Source organism: Coturnix japonica, unplaced genomic scaffold (assembly GCF_054131305.1).
Source record: "Coturnix japonica strain WE unplaced genomic scaffold, WE-NBRP24 Scf090, whole genome shotgun sequence".
In the NCBI taxonomy this organism is placed as follows: Eukaryota; Metazoa; Chordata; class Aves; order Galliformes; family Phasianidae; genus Coturnix; species Coturnix japonica.
Window position 1 is genome coordinate 126595 of NW_028188993.1, and position 21194 is coordinate 147788.

Sequence of the window (21194 nt, forward strand, 5' to 3'; positions counted from 1 at the left end):
CATCGGTTATGGGACTCTGGAAGATTCGTAGCGGAAACAGAAGCTCAAGGTCTACTTTGTTCCTTAACTCAGACAACTGGGGATATTAAACTAGAATACTTGAATGCTGTTTTATAAGAGAGAACTCCTCAGGACATAAGAAATCAAACAAAAGTAGTTCAATTGCAAATGGACTAAAACAAGGACCAGTCATCATCTTTGCATTGAAAGGAAAGGCAGAAGAATTATGCACATGGAACTAGCATGAACTGCTTCTGTACTGTTTGAGCTTGGACATTTTTTAGAAAAATAATCTTATGAGTTATTCTTTTCCCATGGCTAGGTCAAAATGTGTAATGTCAGTGTAAAACCAATTACGGCTGTGAAGTGCATGAAGTGTATTGTGAAATGAACACAAGATTAAACATTGTCAGGTTAATGTAGCATGCTAAGGACTCTAGAAAAATAAACTAAGATGATCATCTTGGTTTATGTCATTTATATTGGGCAAATAGCATTTCTGAGGATAGAGAGCTGATTAACTGCCAGCTGGGGTAACAATGTCTAGTTCCAGCAACAGCAGACAAGGGAAGTCTATTTTTCCCAGTCCAGGTTCTGCCCCCCTGCCTCTTAGCCTGAAACTGAGTCTCAGCAAATGCTATCATGAGGGAAGCTTAGGTCCTTGGATGTGTGCTACAGACACTTCCAAGTTCAGGAGAGTGAAGCAGAACTTGTAACAGTCACAGTAAGCAGGAAAAAAAATATATATAAGTAAATAAGAGGCTCTCCTGCCCCTTCAGAAAAACTTTTTTTAAAAAATTTATTTATTTATTTATTTATTTATTTTCCCCTTATGCTATAGAAATAGAAATAGGAGATAGGGTGTAATAGCAGACCTTTCTTTAAAACAGTGTGGAGTTAAATGGCAGCTTTCCCGAATCTGGAAACGTAATTATTTGAACAATTTATTGCATGTTTGCATGCATGAACTCCCCTTTTATCCTACTTTCATTACAGTGTCAGAATAACACTACAAATTGCTTCTGGTGAAGAATGCCACTACATTCACTCTCCACCTAGATATTTGTCTGTTAAGCTTTTTGTGCCATTTTTTGAACCATTTGACAGTGACCACATCTGCTTGGCAGTTGGATTTTCCAAAACACTTCTTTCTGTGTGGATGCAATGGCTGGCAGGCCTGCCATGTGTACAGATCAGCCCTACCCCTCAAACCCAATGAGGGTTCCCCTAGAGGGGGGAAGCCTAAAGCAGGTGGGCTGTAGGACCTTAGAATTTGTCAGGCATGTTGCCTAGTATCACTGCTAATGTGAATGCCTGTGTTCTCCTTTGGCATTTCATACTTCGTAATGTTTGTGTACTCAATGGATCCCACAGTTTATACTGATACTGAACAGGCACAAGCAGAAGGAGAATAAAATAAATAATGTTTTTATTTTCTCCGGGGGATAAATGATCAGAAATACACTTTTTATTGTGTATTTTTGCAATCTGTTCAGTAAAGCAATTTGTAGTTGTATGCTAGAGAGCAAAGAGGGAAAGGTGGAGAGTGGGAGAAAAGAAAATAAATAGCATTCCTTATGCAAATGTAAGAACATCTGGAATTTTCATAATGCAGAATTACAGTTTTGTACTGACACGTTTTCCTGTGCCCACATGGAATTTGTAAACAAATTCATCTTCAAGACACTCCAAGCAGAAAAGTAATAGACACTCATAAAATAAGCTTGGTCTTGCAAACAGAAAGAGATGAGGTAGTGAAATGCTGTGCTCCGACATCGTAGAGGAGTTAGGTGTGAAAGGCTCGATGCGAACAAACAGGTCCGTGAGCTCAGGTTTTGAGCTCATGCACCAAGCAGATTTCCCTCCAGCAGAGGCTTTTGTATAGGCACCCTCATAGGTTGAATGAATTCTGTTTCTTCTTCTTTCTTTTGTTTCCCAGCAGAGGGTGAATAACCTCCAGCAGGAAGACCAAACAGTGGCAACCGACAGCTCACAGTGATCTTATGCACTGTGGTCTGTGGGTTTTCAGTGAGCAGAACCTTGACATCTTGGAAATGGAACATATCTTTCAGAGAAAGATGACCTTTGGCCAAGCTGGGGCAAACTGTTCATACTACAAACATGATGGGTGAAAAAATGCAGGGTCAGCAATGCAGTTATCAGCAATTATTAAATCCTATCTCTTTTGATAAACTGTTGTGGGTTGTTTTTTTGTTTTTGTTTTTTTTCTTTGTGAAAGCGCTGAAATTAAAATAGTCATTCTTTCAGGAATCATAGAATATCTTTTGACTAAATTCACAATTATTATTATTATTATTTTTAAATAAAGTAAACATAAGCATGTTAAAAACAAAAACCAAACACATTTTGTTTGTCTGCAGACAACTTCTGCAGTATTTTGGCTATTTACAAGTTCCATTAAAGCAAACAAACCAACAGGAAAATAAACTAACCAACCAACCAAACTGACCCAAACAAACCAATTGGACTGACCAGCAGTTATATGTCTAGGAAAGGATACTGTTCATACAGCTGTGTTTCCAGGCTGCCACTAAATGTGGATGTCATTTCTAGACTTCACTCAACATGCAACAAGGATCTGGGGCCCTTGGCATATTGGCAGGGCCCCATGGTGCTGGAGTCTGCTCCTTATGTCTTTACCTGTGGGTAATCCTAACTCCATCCTGCCTTTACAGTGTGGGCAAATAGGAGATGAGAGAACCTCTGCTTCCCTATGCACCATAATGTACTATTGCATCCTATCCCGTCCCTTCCCATTCCATCTCATCCCACTCCTGGCACCTGGCCCACATGCACTACCCAATTGCACCTTTTCCTTTGCATCAGCAGACGTTCTTGAGAACACCTGTTTTGTCTCAGGCCATGCACTTCCCAGCCCTGGTTCCTGCAGGTACCAGGTCCCAGCCCTCTGTTTTCTGGCTCCGTCTCGTGGTAAAATAAGGGAGAAGACGCGTGGCTGAAGAGGAAGGAGTGAAACTGGCTGCGTGTCTGGAAACCATAAAGAACGAGCTTAAGCATCAAGAAGATCAGCGAAGCCTTTGTTGTAGTCCTGCAATTAAGTGGTCCTATTTCATTTTTATTTGTTATTTTTGTAGGGGGCGATACCGCAGCCACGAGTCACTTGGAGCAAGAGGACTTACCCTCATTTCACGGCGCAGTTCTCGCTCTGGGTGCGCGGAGCGGCTGAGCCCAGGTGCATTTTCTGTGGTGCTCCTCCTGTCAGGACGGTGATTTCACGGCTCACCACCCGCCTGTGCGCACAACACAGACGGTAACTCCGCAGGAAGCCCTTCTTCCGGCTGCTCCGCACTCAGCCGCTCCGCGGGGCGGCTGCGATCAGAACACAGCGCTGTGCTGCGCTGCCCCACGTCCCTCCCCGCGGCTCCGCAGTTGGCTGCGTGCTCCCCGCGGCCCCGACGTGCCCTCCTTGCGGCCCCAGGGCCACTCTGCGAACGCTGGCTGAACAGGCTGGCCTCGCGTTCGTGCTTTGAATCGTTTGAAGAACGATTTGGATTCTCCCAGTATACTGTTTCAGTCATTCACTCCTTATGTGGACGTGAGTGGGCGAGTAGGATTGAGGCTAAATGTATATGTTAATTTTAATACTGAAGCCATCCTGTATTTGAAGAAGAAGATTAATTCTTCAATTTCATTTCTTACTTGATATTGCATATTGCCATTACTGGGAAATAAAATTATTTCTGAATGCGCACTTTCCAAACTTCAATTCTAGTGGGCATATAACCCTCAAGCATCATTCTTCTCCCTTCCCTATAACCAACTAACTTAATGCAGAATCTTAATGTTCCTGCACTCGTCTGCCACTGGCAGATAACAAGCCTTCTTCCCCAAGCACATTTTGATAATGCAGTGTCTCAGCAGCTTTCTGCATGACTCAGCAGCTCCTGGTAGGATGCTGTGTGTACACTGGAAATCTCAGCTGAGATTTCCCTTAGAGAGACTAATTACATTGATCTCCACAGTAACACAGTACCAGAGGGCCGTAACCACAGCTGTGTGACAAACACATGGACACACAGTGTGAGTCCTGACATCACATGGAAGGTCAAACTTTTGTGCAGGTACTGGGCAGTAGACCTTGTAGATGGTAAGTTTAGAGCATCGTATGTGTTGAAAGATTGGGAATGCAGAGGGAGACATACTTCTAGGAGAACTGCCGTTGGAGACCAGGCTTCGTTAGAGTCTCAGCAGAACAGAAACATGTACAGAACCTTTGGGAATGCGGCTTGTTATTTCTGTATTCACTCTATGGAAAATGAAGATGAGACATGGGCAACTCTCACAAGGGTACATCCCTGCTCTGCCCACTGATCTGAGGGAGATCTCGTAGCTCAGTTTGAGTGTCAGATGTCTCTTTCTCCATCTCCATGAGGTAAAAAAAGCTGCTACAAGGAGTACATGGCTATTACCTGTAAATTCTCCAGTGCTCTGTAAGAACTGGACACCAATGCTGGGGCTGATTACCTTTAATATGTTCATTAATGATACTGACAGTGGGGTTGAGTGCACCCTTAGCAAGCTTGTGGATGGCACCAAGCTGTGGGGTGCAGTTGACACTCCAGAGGGACAGGATGCCATCCTGAGGGACCTAGACAGTGCTGAGCAATGGGCACAAGTAACATTATGAGATTCTATAAATCCAAGTACAAGATGTTGCACCTGAGCAGAGGCAAACCCAATACCAATACCACCTGTGGGATGAAAGGATTCAGTGCAGCCCTGTTGGAAGTAACCGCGGGAGACAAGTCTCATGCTATCATGGTCAACAAGCCTCGTTTACTAGGTGTTACAGCATCTCAGTTATACAATCAGTAATAAGTTCATGTATATTGCAAAAGTAAAGTTCAGGATTGGTGGGTTACACATTACTTCATCTGACCTTTGTGGTTAGTCTTGTGGATACTTTTTCTTTACAGCTATGTCTTCACCTTGCTACACATCTTGTTTTTCCCTCAGGCCGTCCTTGCCTCTAGCTACATATCCTGTCTTTAGCTACATACCCTGTCTTTTCACATCCTGATTTCTTCTCAGCTGCCTAGCCCGTGATCGGCCCTAGGATAGACTGTCTTTGTCTTCAGTCACGTTCATTCTTTTACAATTTCACTAATGGAATCTCTTCATGTCCTTTCTCACAAAGCCATTCTGCATAAACGCTCTTCACACTTCCCCCGTTTTCTTTTAAACTGAAAAGGGGTTTGATTTACTGACCGATTAATCATATTTAACAATCAGTTCAGTTCATTTGTTCAATCAGTTCTCATGTAGTTTTGTCCTGCTCCATAGCTGCTGCTCTGTGAACTTCTCATCTCGATCCATGGCTGCTGCTCCGTAGAATTCTTCTTGTATTACAACAATTTCAAGATACTGCCTATAGAGTAACAACACTACTTAAATTAATAACATAACTATTATAACTCAATCAAGACCTCGATTAACAATACTCTAAAAGTGAAAAAAGAGACAAGTCAAATACAACTTAACAACATTACTGTTAAACCTGCTGTAAAGGACAAATGTGTTTGCTCTGCAACCTAAGTTTCTGCAACCTGAAAATAAATCTGTGAGGGTCCCATTGTGTTAATCTGTAACTGATCAGGAAAAGTCTTCAATTTTCATATATTCTGATATATTGATTTTAATGACCACTAAAATTTGTGCAATAAATGCTTTTAAGATGCTCACAACCATGCTCTACCGACTGAGTTATCCGGGCTAATAATTGATTAATGATCGTGCAATTTTATGAAGTAGCATGTCAAATAGAACCAATTTTAGAGGACAAATGGACTAGAGTATCAGTAGGGGCATTAATACTTATTGACCCTTGAGAAACAGCAAGCTGTGTTGGTGGTGGATGAGACAGATAGTGCCAGCAGGGCGTCCCCTGCTTCAAGGTGCACCTTTCCTCTCTCACCCATCACAGATTCTCTCCTGCATTCAGGGTCTGAAGGATTTCTTCCAGTTGTACACCACATCCGCATGGCCAGTGCGTGATATAGAGCCCAAGTGGAACACCTGCTTGGAAAACAAAATAAACTATCAAATTCAGTTCTATTAGCATGCACTTTTGTCAAATGATGCATGGTTATATTTTCAGATCCCAATTAATTGGATGTAAAAGAGGTATCTGTTCTATGATACAGGGTCATCTCTTTGTCTGGGATTCCTTTCCAGGTTTTGTCTTTGCAAATTAAGAAAAGCTAATTAATAGGCTAATAATATCATAACCAAACAGTACTAAAACATTAAAAGAGCTATTCCTGTAGATTCTAGCATTGATTAGATCAAATCCTGTTTAATACACATCTGATCTATTACTAAAATAGAAGAAGCACACAACATCCTAGCTAATGCCTTCAACTCTAAATCTTGAGACTGCTTTGGTAAAACAGAAAATCACACACTATGTCAAACTATTAGTAATATTATCTATAACACAGCAAGTTACAAAGCAATACCACTAAGTAAGAAACACACAATTACAATTACTATAAAGGCTGGATGCTATTTTCTGCCTTCAGATGAGACCAAACGTATCATGCTGGAACCCACGTAGGGCCAGTCCCTGTGGAAATAAGAGCATATTCACGACCCCAAGTTGTCGATGGTAGGGGACAGTCCCAAAGTCCTGTGGCCATATTCCAAACATTAACCATAGGCTGTTCCTTTAGCACTGGGGAAGCCTCAAAATGACGATCCACATAGCTGTATCTCTATGAACACGATTCAAAAAATTCAGCACAAACTAAACAAGCAAAACCTTGCATAATATTTCTTGTAGTGTGTCTCCCATATTCCCCCTTTTTGTTTAATAATAAGAATGGATTTCAATGTTTGATAAATGTGATCAGTGATAGCTTGTTCAGTGGGAGAATGAGCAATGGCTGTAGTATGTCTAAAACACCCTTTTTGGAGGAAAGTTTGAGTGGCCTTAGAGGTATATGCAGGCCTATTCTCTGTTTTTGTAGTATGTGGGATTCCCATAGCAGTATAAGCAGATAACCAGTGTTTACGGGTGTCATGACTGTGTTCACCTGTATGTGCTGTGGCAAATACGTAAGAAGAATGAATATCTATTGTTACATGTGCATATTTTAGACGGCCAAATTCAGGAATGTGAGTGACATTTGTCTGACACAGTTGAAGAGGTGCTGTGTCACAGGGATTTGTCCCAGTCTGAGGCAAAGAGCTATCAGTCAAATTATGTAGCTGATATTCAGTCATCAACACGGTGTATTGCATAGGAGAGAGGATCATTCTTAACACAGTTTTCCAATCGTGAGGGGTCATAGCATAACTGTCACTGTTTGTAACCAAAAGATTGTATGGAAAGGCTGACTGAAGTCCGAATGTTCTCACTGACTCCCTTAGCTCCTTCACTGCCTCGTAAGGCAGGGATTCCCAACGGGGGACCTGATTAGGAAAGGTTTGCAACGTGTCAGCATCACCCCTTAATATTGTTTCTTTTCTGCACGGCTCTAAGACATCACAGGATGCTGTAGGGAAATTTGTCATTTATCAGGAGGAAATGCATTCCTCCTGCATTCGCTTTCTGGATCTTCTGGACCTGGGTCACAACGATCCCCTGGTTTCAGTCCATCCGTGTCTTTAACCACGTTACACGCGCACGACGAGGCGGGGGGGGGGGCGGCAGGCGGCCGCTGGCTGGGAACGGCTGCTTGTGTCGGAGCGCGGCCGCTGTTCTTTCTCGCGCTGCTTCTCACGTTTCCCGACTCCCTCTAGCATACAGCAGCGTTGTGGGTGTTGGATTGACACTTGCTGCACCAAATCCCAGTGGCTTGGCACTCGTGACGGATGTGGCCAGTTTTTTCACAACGGAAACATTTCACGCGGGAGCTGTTCTGCGAGCGTGGGCTTGTAGCGACTGCAGCTTGGAGGGGTGCAAGGGCTGCTAAAACCCGAGTATGCGAGGATCTAGATTGCTCCTGAAATGCCTTTGCCTGCTCTTGCAACCCGTCACTAATTTTCTGTAAAGCACTCCTAAGAATGCCTGGGTTCCAGTTGGAACCGAAGCAGCCTTTTCTAGCAACTCGGGGATTGACCAATCTCCGGGCAATGTATTAACCAGAGATCGGGTTGAGGAATTGCCATTTTGGAGCACACGTTGTTTAATCAATGCCCCTTGCATATATTCTGGAACACTAGCCTTCTTGATGGCATCCACAACCTTATCTATGAAATTACCTAGCGGCTCCTCACGCCCCTGTCTTATTCCCATGTAAATGGGCGTTCCCCCCGCAGCTTTTATACTATCCATAGCTTTCCTGGCTATATTCCTAGTTTCTCGCAAAACTTCAGGATCAGAAATCGCCTGAGCCTCTATTCGAGTCCATGCCCCAAGACCCAACAACTGTTCCATTGTTACACCTGCTAAGGGGTCTCCTGGTCCTCTCTGTACTGCTGCGGACGCCACAGCCTGCTGATGCCAATGAGCATTAAACAATATTAACTGATGAGGGGTAGAGATCAATTTCGTTATGCTTCTAATATCTGCTGGGAGAAGGATATGCGCACTAAAAAGATCATCTATCATTTGCCTGGCCGGTTCCCTAGTCACCCCATATGTCCCTACTGTAGCCCGCAACTGTGATAACATCTTCCAGTCCAGAGATTGAATCTCAGCCTGGACTCCTCCCTGCGGCAAGGGAGTGTAAACAACAGGGAATGCAAGATTCTCAGTTGCTGTCTGTACTAACTCATTATCGCCATCCTCCATCCCGTGCCTTGCCAGCATAGACCACAACTCGCGTCTTTCCCTTGCGACAGTCCCCGCAAGATCAGACCCAGCCCCAGAGATCGGACCCGACCCGCGCAGAATTGACGGCTCCGGAGCCACCGGGAGCTCAGAGCAGCCGGACGGCTGCGGCTGCGGCACAGGCGGTGCCGAGACATGGAGCGGCGCCGAGGCAGCTCCGGACGGCGGAGCTCCGGACGGCGGAGGGGGAGGGCTAGAGGAGACCTCCGTGGGCTCCGTTCCTAGGTCAGCCTGCATTTCGCGAGGGGGTGCAGAGGGCGCTGAGGCTGCAGCCGGCAAGGTAACGGAGGAAAAAACAGGGGGGTTCGGGACACTAGTGCCCCATGGCAGCCCATCATCTTGATTCTGTTTTTGCGCAGCTTGAGCTTCCCGAGCTGCCCTTTTTTCCGCCTGACTCATCAACAACTCGTTATGCACTGCTTTCCACAACTTACTTCTCTTTTTTGCTGGCTTATCATCGTCTAAAACTAACTGCCACAGTTTATCCCCATACCGCCGCCACTCCTCTAAGGTGTGCACTGAGTGGGGATTTGCAAAAAAGCCATATGAGACCGCGTGGCTCAATAAAGCAGGGAGATCCTTTACTAAGTCTATACCTTTAAACTGTCTCCGCCTAGAAAAGCGGAAAATAAATCATATGCTGCTTGCCTGTCCATATTTACTCACGTCGGTACCGTTGCAGCCCTCCAGGCTTCGGCAGCACGTATCTGCATAAACACTCTCCACACAGCCCTGCCAAAAAACACCTGGCAATGCGCCCCTTGTGTCATGGTTTTGTAATGCCGCTATCAATATTCCACATCATAACATCATGTGCAGTATGGATCATTGAAAGGTTCATACTCCAGTTCCGTGGAATAAGCCCTGAATTTTCCTGTTCGTTGTGGGAGAGTCAGACCAGATGGCCATCAGAGGTCCCTTCCAACTCTGAGGTTTCTGTGATTCTATAATTCTGTGAAAGCTTAGCACCTTAGAAGACAAACATTCAAACTATTAGACAAGCCAGGTACTTGACCAGGAAATTAGAATTTGGAGCCTACTAAGTGAATTATCCTCAACGAGAAATTCTGTTATTGTCTCCAGAGAGAACAGTTTTAGTCCAGTCAGGCAGTTATCCCACTTGTTCCCTTCTCACAGGATTTCACTGTTTGGTTTTGTTTGTTTGTTTGTTTGTTTTTTAATGGTCAAATATTCTGTTATCAGAATACAATAAATTAGTATTTGCTACCGTCTAGTGATAGCATTTATTTTATTGCCTCTACATGCTTTGTTCTGCAATAACGTTCTTTTCTCCTCAGAAATTCCTAAGCTGATCTTGACTTTATGCTTCTTCGCAGTAGTAAAGGCAAGGAAGGAAAAGCCTGAGTACTTTCAGTGATGGAACTTTTTACATTCATGGTGATATTTTTCTCTTCCTTTCCAAATGTTTTTTTCTTTAAGAGAATTTTGTCTTCAGCTTTTTGTTGAAGGATTTTACTGACACCACTGCGACATTGGATGACGACATCCAAGGTACATTAGGAGCTAAACTTGTGCTTTCTGCCACCACCATCAGTGAAGGAAGGGTGAATTTAATGAGCTAAGTGAAAAGAACACTTCAGTATTTGAAGAACGTGAAAGCAGCATTTTCTCAGTACAGCTGGACACATTTCCAAGACAAGAAAAATAAATAAATAAAGAGCTTCAACAAAAATAAAGAGCTTCAACAAACGAATAAATAAACAATCCCATTTAAATCCAAGAAATTGCATGGATTTTATGTTGGGGTACTAAGTTGTTGTTGTAAGGATTTATGAGTGCATACAATTGTTCTGAGTAGATGGACTGTTCTAGAATAGCTGAGTTGGGCCTGTAGGTTAAGAGTTAGTGGGCGGGGGGTTTAGGTAGGTGTGTGTATAGGTTCTTTTGCGTGCATTGGGTTTTGCCTAGTGGGTGTACGCGTCTGCATGGGATTTAGGATGGTATATAAGGAGTGTGACGCAACAATAAATTGAGAGAAGACATCATGGCGTCCATGTTTGTATCTCTCCCCCAGACAGTTGAGGTCCTGGGACAAGTCAGGTTAGTTGGCGGATACGTCAATTTTACTTATACAACAAAAATGAAACTATTCAAAAATATGATTCCCAGGGATGCTGCAGATGGATGCTGGTGTATGAAATCCTCACTTCTGTTATAGACCACGCGTGCTGTGCTGCTCCTCTGTTTAGCTCTGTAGGTACCGGGAGCAATTTATGTGTTTTGAAGAACTGTCCAACCTGATAACTCATCTTTGCCACATTAAAAGATAGTTTTGTTGATGGCTGTTGGAGTACACAAGCTCTGATAAGACAGTGCAAAAAGGCAGCAGAAAAAAAAAAAAAGGAAAAGAAAAAAGAAAAAAGAAAAAGGAAAGCTATGAATGTTAAACGTGGAAGGCTGCATTGTGCCCAAGTACCAGTGTGCAGGAAACATGGCCTGCAGCACTCCTGGGAAAGGGTGATGGAAGATAAAGAAGGCTGTGTCATAACATACCTTTGATGAAGAGAAACCACTGGGAAAAACAGATGTGGCATCCCTGAAGTCATCACTCTTAAGCTTGTCTGAACCTTTTTTTCCTGCCCCTGCGTTGAGCACAGATACATGTTGGGCAGAGAAATGGCTTGAGAGCAGCCCTGAGGAGAGGGCTGTGGGTTGAGGTAAGATTCAATATGAGCTGTCAATGCGTGCTTGCAGCCCAGAAGGCCAACAGTAGCCTAGACTGCATGAAAAGAAGCGTGAGCAGGCTTTGAGCAAGCTGGTCTAGAGGGAGGTGTCCCCTCCAGCAGGAGGGCTCCCTGGGATCAGCCTTGGGAGCAGTGGGCATCCTGCAGACGGCACGGCTCTGGGAAGTCGCCGGCGGGGCTCCGCCGAACGGGGAAGGGGCGGCGCGACCCCGCGCCCTCCCAGGCACCCCCGCTGCGCCGCTGTCCCACCGCCCCCCGGGCCTCCGAGGGGCGAGCCGACCCGCCTCCGTCCCGCGGGGGCCGGCCGTCAGGGAGCCCGAGCCCGCGCCGCTGAGGCGGACGGAACCGCCTCTCTTCGCCCCGCCGTTGGCTCCGACCGGGAGCCTGTGTGAGGCCGCCGCTCCGCAGTGGAGCCGCGGCCGGGCGGGCGGCACCGGGCATCGCTATGGAGAGGAACCCCATCCCGGTGCTGACGGTGCAGACGACGCCCTACGAGGACCAGCGGCCGACGGGCGGCGGGGGGCTGCGGCGCCCCACGGGGCTCTTGGAGAGCCAGCGCAACTACCTGCCCAGCTTCGTGCAGAGCCTGCTCTCCTCCGTCGATCTCCGCGACCGCCAGGGCTGCACCATGGTGGTGGGCAGCGACGGCCGCTACTTGAGCAAGACGGCCATCGAGATCGTCGTCCAGATGGCCGCGGCCAACGGGGTAAGCTCTCCATGCACATGGCCAGAAAATGCCTGGAGATAAAGCAGCTGAGCCCTGTTCATGGTTCACATATATCAGCACCAATGTTCCTTTTAACCTTTAAGAGTTTTATTTAGAAAGGAGGTGCCTGTCTCAGAGTCGTATGTGACTTGATATTCTGAGATTCATGGAATCTCAGAACTGTGGGGGTTGGAATGGACAACTGGGGATCATCAAGTCCAGTCCTGCTAAAGCAGGTTCACGACAATAGTTTTGTTCTAGGTTCTATCATTTCACTCAAGAATCTTGGTTGTATTTCAAATAAATTTTTGCATTGCTATGGAATTTGTGGGAGAACTTTGTCTTAGAGACTGTCATTGATCTGTATTACTAGCAGCAGGAGGAGTAAGAACATATCTCTGACACCAGTGTGGTAAGAAGTGACTTAAGGTTACAAGTCAGGTAATTTAATGACTGTTATTTAGAGACATAATCTTGGTTTTCATATCCTCAGATTTCTTGTCAGAGGTCCAGTTACTTGTTTTGTTGCTTCTGTACTGGAAGAGCTTTTTCAATTCACTAAAACAAGCAAAAAATAAGAATTTCTCAAGCCTGGTTTGGTGGACTTTTTTTAGCTACAGGTATGAGTTAATAAGGCAAACTAATCAGGTGACAAGTGCTGTGTTGCGATATGCTGGGAGTTCTGAAAATACTATAAACGATTTCAAATGTGATGATAGTTGTGTGGAAAGGAGTGCTTAAAGCAGCTAATGGTTTTACTCCATTTTAATGTTCTCCCTTTAGGTATTGTATCTGTTGTTTATGCAAAGCATGGATTGCAGGTAAGATACTGGATTTCCCACATGTTTTAGATAAACTGCTACCCAGAACAGCTGTTGCAATGATGTTCATTTTTGTTAATTTTTTTTACAATTGCTTTAATTCTTACAACAAATAAGGATATATTTTGTTTATTGTGGCTCACTAGTACTGTGTTTTGAACAGGAACAAAGAACTGATAAGCATGCAATTTTCAGCTTCTTACCAAGGCAGCAGCATCTCTGCAAAGAGTTGTCAGGTTACTTGACGTGTGATTCATGGAATCTCAGAACTGTGGGGGTTGGAATGGACAACTGGGGATCATCAAGTCCAATCCTGGTAAAGCAGGTTCACGACAATAGTTAAGTTCTAGGTTTTATCATTTCGCTCAAGAATCTTGGTTGTATTTCAAATAGATTTTTGCATTGCTATGGAATTTGTGGGAGAACTTTGTCTTAGAGACTGTCATTGATCCGTATTACTAGCAGCAGGAGGAGTAAGAACATATCTCTGACACCAGTGTGGTAACAAGTGACTTAATTAAATGTTGTAAGTCAGGTAATTTAATGACTAATGGCAGCTACGGGGAGGAGAGGTTAGAGGGTTGGACTACTACATACTGTATCGGATTAACAGATGATTTAGTTACCTGGAAGTAGAATAAAATGTCAGGTAACAGAGGCATCTAAGTAAAGTGTACTGAAAGAACAGACCTACAGAACAGTGAGGATTGGTAAGTGCAGAAATAGTTTTTCATTTCTAGCTTTTTCATTGATAGTTGGCCATAAAAACAGTTTCTTACAACGTAGTAACTTAAGCAGTATGAATGAAAATCATACATTGTGTAAAATGATTTTGGCATAGTTTAAATGCAAATTAATTTGAGCGTTTTTTAAACATGCTCAATCCAGTTGTTTTAATTATTGTCTAGCACTTGACAGAGGAGAAGCCAGAAGGCCTTGTCAACGAAGCATCTCGGTATGGATATCAAAACCACTTTTTTAATCATAGTCAGTGACTGCGCTGTGCGGAAGATCATTCAAAATTGATTCTTTTTCTTTTCTAAGGTTTTCCCCTCCCTTGCTTTTAAACAAAGGTTGAAAGCAAAAATTACTCTGTACTTCATTTGATCATTCTGCTTAGATATGAATTTTCTAACAAGTAGGTTGATCTGAAAATAATGCCTCCTCTTTTTTTCCATGGAAACAACAACAGATAGAGTACAAATAACAGGTTGAAAGAAGCTCAACTTTCAGCTACAAAAACAGTTTTCAGAATAGTCTCCTCACCATTAGCTATACATTTTTACTAGCAGTGAAAAAACCTCAGCATGCTGTGCTTGTAAACATTTCAGTGGCCATGGCTTGTCTTTCATGTCACTGTCTGCTGCTACTTTTGTCTACTGAAATGCACAAGCCACAAGTAACCTCAAGAAGCTAATACTGTAGACATTCCATGATGTTTTAGTTGGCTGATGGTTTGGTTAATGTTTGCCTTCCTGTACTAACAATATAGTAATTTTACAGTGCTATGAGAGACATACTGCTTCTGCTTTACAAAAAACTGCTTGTTCAAGGTGTTCCTTTTTTCTTTTTCCAAATGCATAGGCAGGTTGCATTAGCTGATCTTGTAATCGTCAATAAAACGGATTTGGTTTCAAGGGAAGAATTTAATAAAGTCAGACCAACTGTCAGGTATGAAATTTCTGGTATAACCGTGACATTGTACATGCTCAAATGTTATTAGAAATTAGGCTCAAAATTAGGCCTAAAAAATGCCTTATAATAGACCTTTGTCTTAAGTGCTCACATTCTTATACTATTGGGCAGCTGTTGCCATTTGTCTGAGTTAACTACAGGGGGCAGTGTCTGGTAGTACATACATGTTTATTAGCAAATATAAAGGGGTATGGAAGATATCTGAATAATTGTCATGGATGTAAAAGAACAAACGGGCTGAATCAAAGCAGTGTTCAAAGGTGTGTTCCATCTTTCTCAGTACCCTGACAGACAAAATGGAATATTGAGAAATACTTTGCAACGTTATTTGTGGTTCAGACTCTTGAGAATTCTTAACCTTGCAGTTTGTACTGGGAGAAGAAAAATGCTGTGTTCAGTAGTAATATTTTATTGTCAGAAGTTGTGAATTTTGACCTTGGTTCGGCTATAAAATGTCACAAAAGCAAACTTTTTCTTGATGCCTCTTGGACTGTAAAACATTTAGTAACAGTGTGAGAGATGTCGTTATGTTTCTTGTATTGCTCTACATTGTTAAATTGTTCAATGGATATATTACAGTTGCGTTTGCACCTCATTTTGCTTTTTTCTCTTTGTTTTAGGTCAATAAATGGACTTGTCGAAATTTTGGAGACACAAAGGTCGAGGTATTAGATTAACCTGTATTCCAACAAGTACCAAATCCTGTCCCACTGACATTATTTTTACCAAGCTTTCATTATGATCTGTTGGCTGTGCACATGCATACCTACCTGTACTGTGTTTTAATGTGTGCTTGTGTTCAAAGAGGTACAGAACGATTGTTCCCATCAGAGAATTAGATAACACTTAGGCATCCAATACAAATCACATCTTTCAGAAAACAGATTGTTGTGTGGTTTTTGTTTGTTTGTTTGTTTGTTTAGTATTAATTTATTCTTTAACTGTATTCACTAAAATTCTCTTTTTATGCTCCCATATTACTGTACAGCTGAAAGCTGCTTTACTCCACGGTAGATAGCACTGACTGCTGACATCTGAAAATAGGGCTAGCTTCTGGTGCTTTGCATTGGAATAAGAGATCAGGAAAAAAAAAACAACAAACATGAACAATTATTTATATGTTTAAAAATGAGTAATCGAAGCTTCAGTACACATAATTCTTACATGCAATGAAAATACAAAGCTTTCTTTCTCTCCCTATCTGTGCAGAGTTGATCTTTCCAATGTGCTGGACCTGCATGCTTTAGACAGTCTATCTGGAATCAGGTATGGCAATAATTTCACTTTTATTAAAAGTAATGCTCATTGCATAGATACACGCATGAAGTAGGTACATTTACATTTAGGCAGAGTCTGCATCTGAATTTCTGTTCCATGTTCTAGTTCAGACACTTGTTTACAATTCTCAGTAAGAGTAAGAAGTACTAGAAAGAGGATGTTTTTCCACTTGAGATACATGCAGCAAAAGATTGTAGGGTTTGTAAAATGAAATGAGAGCCAAAGCACCCATGATTGTTTGGCGTTTTCCCCCCGTTTCCCTTGTTGAGGCTTTAAGTTGTCCATTAGTACTACTAGTAATCAATAAGATCTCAGTGCTTTTTTCTGGTTCTCTTAAAACTCAGAGGATTTAATTTTTTTCTTGCTTTACATTGTGATGAACTGGAGACCTTAGTTTTCACAGGAAACTCTGAGTTCCACAACAACCTAAGCCTTGGAAATGTTGTTCAGCGTGTTCCTGGATCCGTTATGTCCTCTGGTTCTTTTATGACTAAGAGGCTCAGCTTTAAATTAGGAAGCACTGCACAGTGTGCAGTGGGAATTAGCTTTGGGAATGAGTTAAGTAGAAAGTGGTGTATAGTATTTCACTTCATTTTATACTGCACATTTTACTCTTAGAAGCAATGGCTTTGTTCCTTTTTTACTTCCTAACATAGTTTCAAAAAGTGATGCCCAACAAATCATCCCACAGATGTCAGAAGTTACTTTTTTGTTTTATAAAGATGTAAGAGTGTAAAATGTAGATAGAAGTCCATGGCGACTTACTCTATGATGGTTAAAAGTTAGTAGGTCGTACTACTAGCCTTGTTGTGAAAATGGGTCTCCTAAGTCTTTCTTGTAAGACACTGACAGCTGAGTTAGAACAAAGCGTTTCTAATCATAACAGACTCTCTTGGCCCAAGGACAGCTTGAATCCAACCAGAAATGACCATCCAATAGGTCACTCCTTGCTTTATCACTCATAGGTCAGAATTTTTTTCCTAATCTAGAAAGGAAATCCGTAATTGTTCTGTACATTACTATAGTCAAATTAGAGAATTGACAGTGGAATTCCAGCAGTTAATCTGTGGCAGACTTCCTATCACAGATCATTTGAAAGATCAAACAAACATAATTAAACATAACTATTCTGAGATTAAAGCTGAATTAACAGTTGAAAATTACTTTGATAACAGCACTTTAGTTTTGGTCTGCAGTACTGAAGAGTTTGTGTAGATCTTGTTTGAGATAATGACACTGCATCCATCCAGTGCAAATGCAACATCTGCTTGTTTACAGCTTGCAGAAAAAATTGGAGAGTATGAAGACAACAGATGCACATCTCGACAAGGTAATTACAACAAGCACTGCTTCAGTCTCGCTGTTAGAAGATAGTTCAGGATAACTGCAACCATGGCATACTAATCATCTTATTTTTTCAGAAGGTTTCAGGTAGAGAATAGTATGTTTAAGATCTCTGGAATATTACACTAAATGCCATGTACTTTGATACAGATAGATAGTAAATGTATATTCTGAGTTCTGCTTTCAAATATGGTTTAAGAGTTCTATTGTTGGAAACAGTGTTCTTGTACATGGAGAGCATTACTACAACAGACAAGTAATACTATTCTTTCAATATTTGTCCTTATTGAGCAATTGAGATTTGAGAATTGAGCCCTATACTTACACCTGATATTTATCCCGTAGGTCGAAATGATGTCAGTGTTTGTAGATATTGGGGAGTTGCTGTTCACAACTTTGCATTAATTAAGGTGTTAGAGAGACACATTCTGTGAGTGCTTCCCTTCGTTTTTACACAGAAAATCAACAGATCAACCTGTAACAGTGAATTAGGTTTTCCTATAAATTTGATATAATACCTACAATCGCATGTGTGCTAGAAGGTTAGGAATGTGAAATGCTTTGTTTTTCCAGATATGTAACCCAGCTTTTATTTATGTCAGGGTAGAATCTTCTCTCTTGCTCTGTGCAATAAAACAATCCTTGCATATTACAGTTTAAATTGCATTTTTATCTTCCTGATTGTGTTTTATTTAGAGAGAAAATACAGTATTTTGTCTGTTTTGTGGTTTTGATTTTTAATAAATAATTGAAGGGGAAAGGGTCTGGCCTGTCACTCCTTTAGAGTATAAGCAGTTCTGTGCTAAATGCTGCTTTTAAGCATCTATCTTGTCTGTCTTGTGTGTCTTTCCATTTACAGGACATAGTGACAGTAACACTTGAAGTCCTAGGAAATATTAAGGAAGAAAACGTTAATCTCTTTATACAGGTAAATATGAATACATCGCAGTCAAGTGCGAAATCATTGTGTCCTTTTGTAGAAAATCATCTTACGCTGTTCTGTTTGTGAAAACATTTTTCCTCTTTGTAGAATCTTGTGTGGGAAAAGAATGTGAAAGATAGGACTGGATGTACCATGGATGTCATAAGACTGAAGGTTTGCCTGAAACTTCCAACCTCTTTGTTTTGTGCTTTCCCTCTTTTTAAATGGAAAGAAACTGCAGTGTATTGTCAGCCACATACAGGTCAAAGAGCAGACAAAAGAGAGAACATCAGTTTGTCATTGATCCATGTAGAGACACTTAAATACCTGCCAGCCAATGAGACCACTCAAGGTAGCTGACAGAGAAGCAAACCACAGTACTACTTGCTGTGTAGTGAAAGGGGAGACTTGCAGTCCCAAACATGAGTGGGACAGGATGAATGATCAGGACATAAGTGAAAGGAGGTGATGTTGTTTTCCCCTCCTTTGCTCTGAAAGGTCTCATCCATTTCACCTAGATGGCTCCTTATCTAGGGATGTAGTTACAGGTTTCTGTCCATGATTACAGTTATTGGCATAATAAACAGAAGTTTAACTGAGTGTAACAATGCAGCACAGTGCTAGCTATGGTCCCCCTAAAATTTTTTGATTACATCAGGCTGCAGTTTTAAAGATGTGATTTACACATAAGTGTATTCATCCCCGTGTACGATTCATTGCATAGTTCTGAGGTGAACGTTGGTGATGCTTGAGGATATACTTTCATTTTCCTTAAACCACAAAGCTAAGTAAATGATAAAAAAGTCGATTGTATGATTAGACAAGGTCTAAGGAAAACAATCAAATGTGCTGTGATTTGTTTCCTGAGAACATATGTGTGTCACAGGCAGCAAGGTAATTATTTCTACTTCACTGGAAGAAAGGTTTATTTCTTGACAAGTAGAACAACAGCAGCATAAAGCCGGCAGTGCTGATGCACTTCGAGCTGTCTGTTGTGCTCATTAGCTGTACTGCTGATTAGAAGTATGCTTCTGTTGTACTGAGCTTTGGGATCCGAGTAATATTTACATTCTATTTTAGACAGTTTTCAAGTGATGAAAACTCTTTTAGTGCAACGTTTGGCATGTGAGTTAATGGACTTAGTTTTGAAGGTATTCCATTGTTAATTCCATTGCTAGTCATTTCACCACACAGATATTTGTTCTTTCTCTGCTATTGAGAGATTCTGTTTCAAGACAGTGTAAGTGTTAAGCATGAGAACTCAGTGGGAACAGACTCAGCATTTTTGCCTATTTTACATCACCTTGGACAGGTGATGAGGCTTTCATAGAGACATATATCATACATACAATCAAAGTGGCATGGTAGGAGATGACATTGAAATTTGCACAAATATTCCAGGTAACGGTCCAAATGAGAAGCTGAAGGCAGAGTATAGCAAAGTATAATTCTTAATTGTAAGAATGGTTGTTACAAGAGATGACTCTGTTGCATTGTTATTTTGATCAACCTCTGCATATTTGTCAGAGGTTTTTCCCTGCTCTGTGTACTTGTAAAGTTGTTTTGTTTTTCTTTTTTTCTCCGTAAGTATTTTGTTTTTAAAGGTTTGTTTATATACTCTAACAGTTATTTTTCTGGTAGGGGACTGGTATCTTTTCAAGGCAAATCTCATCAAGAGATAGTCCAAGGTGTCCATGAGCTGTATGATCTGGAAGAGACTGCAATAGAATGGAAAGAAGATGAAAAAAGAACCAATAGGTTCATTCCCAGGGTGAGAGAGTGAGGCAGACTACTACATACTGGATCGGATTGACAGCTGATGTAGTTGCCTGGAAGTAGAATAAAATGTCAGGTAACAGAGGCATCTATGTAAAGTGTACTGAAAGAACAGACCTACAGAACAGTGAGGATTGGTAAGTGCAGAAATAGTTTTTCATTTCTAGCTTTTTCATTGATAGTTGGCCATAAAAATAGTTCCTTACAATGTAGTCACTTAAGCGGTATGAATGAAAATCATACATTGTGTAAAATGATTTTGGCATAGTTTAAATGCAAATTAATTTGAGCATTTTTTAAACATGCTTAATCCAGTTGTTTTAATTATTGTCTAGCACTTGAGACAGGAGAAGCGAGAAGGCCTTGTCAATGAAGCATCTCGGTATGGATATCAAAACCACTTTTTTAATCATAGTCAGTGACTGCACTGTGCGGAAGATCATTCAAAATTGATTCTTTTTCTTTTCTAAGGTTTTCCCCTCCCTTGCTTTTAAACAAAGGTAGAAAACAAAACTTACTCTGTACTTCATTTGATCATTCTGCTTAGATATGAATTTTCTAATAAGTGGGTTGATCTGAAAATAATGCCTCCTCTTTTTTTCCATGGAAACAACAACAGATAGAGTACAAATAACAGGTTGAAAGAAGCTCAACTTTCAGCTACAAAAACAGTTTTCAGAATAGTCTCCTCACCATTAGCTATACATTTTTACTAGCAGTGAAAAAACCTCAGCATGCTGTGCTTGTAAACATTTCAGTGGCCATGGCTTGTCTTTCATGTCACTGTCTGCTGCTACTTTTGTCTACTGAAATGCACAAGCCACAAGTAACCTCAAGAAGCTAATACTGTAGACATTCCATGATGTTTTAGTTGGCTGATGGTTTGGTTAATGTTTGCCTTCCTGTACTAACAATATAGTAATTTTACAGTGCTATGAAAGACATACTGCTTCTGCTTTACAAAAAACTGCTTGTTCAAGGTGTTCCTTTTTTCTTTTTCCAAATGCATAGGCAGGTTGCATTAGCTGATCTTGTAATCGTCAATAAAACGGATTTGGTTTCAAGGGAAGAATTGAATAAAGTCAGACCAACTGTCAGGTATGAAATTTCTGGTATAACCGTGACATTG

General features: G+C 41.6%; 1 protein-coding gene across 1 annotated transcript; it reads left to right on the forward strand.

Moving 5' to 3' along the window:
• Nucleotides 1-11508: 11508 nt before the first annotated feature.
• Nucleotides 11509-20405, forward strand: LOC146751434 (uncharacterized). The gene is made up of 6 exons (XM_085534656.1): nucleotides 11509-11574; nucleotides 11626-12229; nucleotides 13013-13050; nucleotides 13214-13366; nucleotides 18227-18295; nucleotides 18398-20405. The coding sequence occupies exons 1-6, from the start codon at nucleotides 11509-11511 to the stop codon at nucleotides 18647-18649; spliced, it is 1182 nt and encodes a 393-aa protein (XP_085390782.1). The 3' UTR covers nucleotides 18650-20405.
• The last annotated feature ends 789 nt before the right edge of the window (nucleotides 20406-21194 follow it).

Coding starts and splice junctions, on each gene's coding strand:
- LOC146751434 (XM_085534656.1), top strand. CDS start 11,509: ATGAGCTGTCAATGCGTGCTTGCAGCCCAGAAGGCCAACAGTAGCCTA. Junction 13,051..13,213: donor ATGCAAAGCATGGATTGCAG/GTAAGATACTGG, acceptor TGTTTTGAACAG/GAACAAAGAACTGATAAGCA. Junction 13,367..18,226: donor GATCATCAAGTCCAATCCTG/GTAAAGCAGGTT, acceptor TTCCATTTACAG/GACATAGTGACAGTAACACT.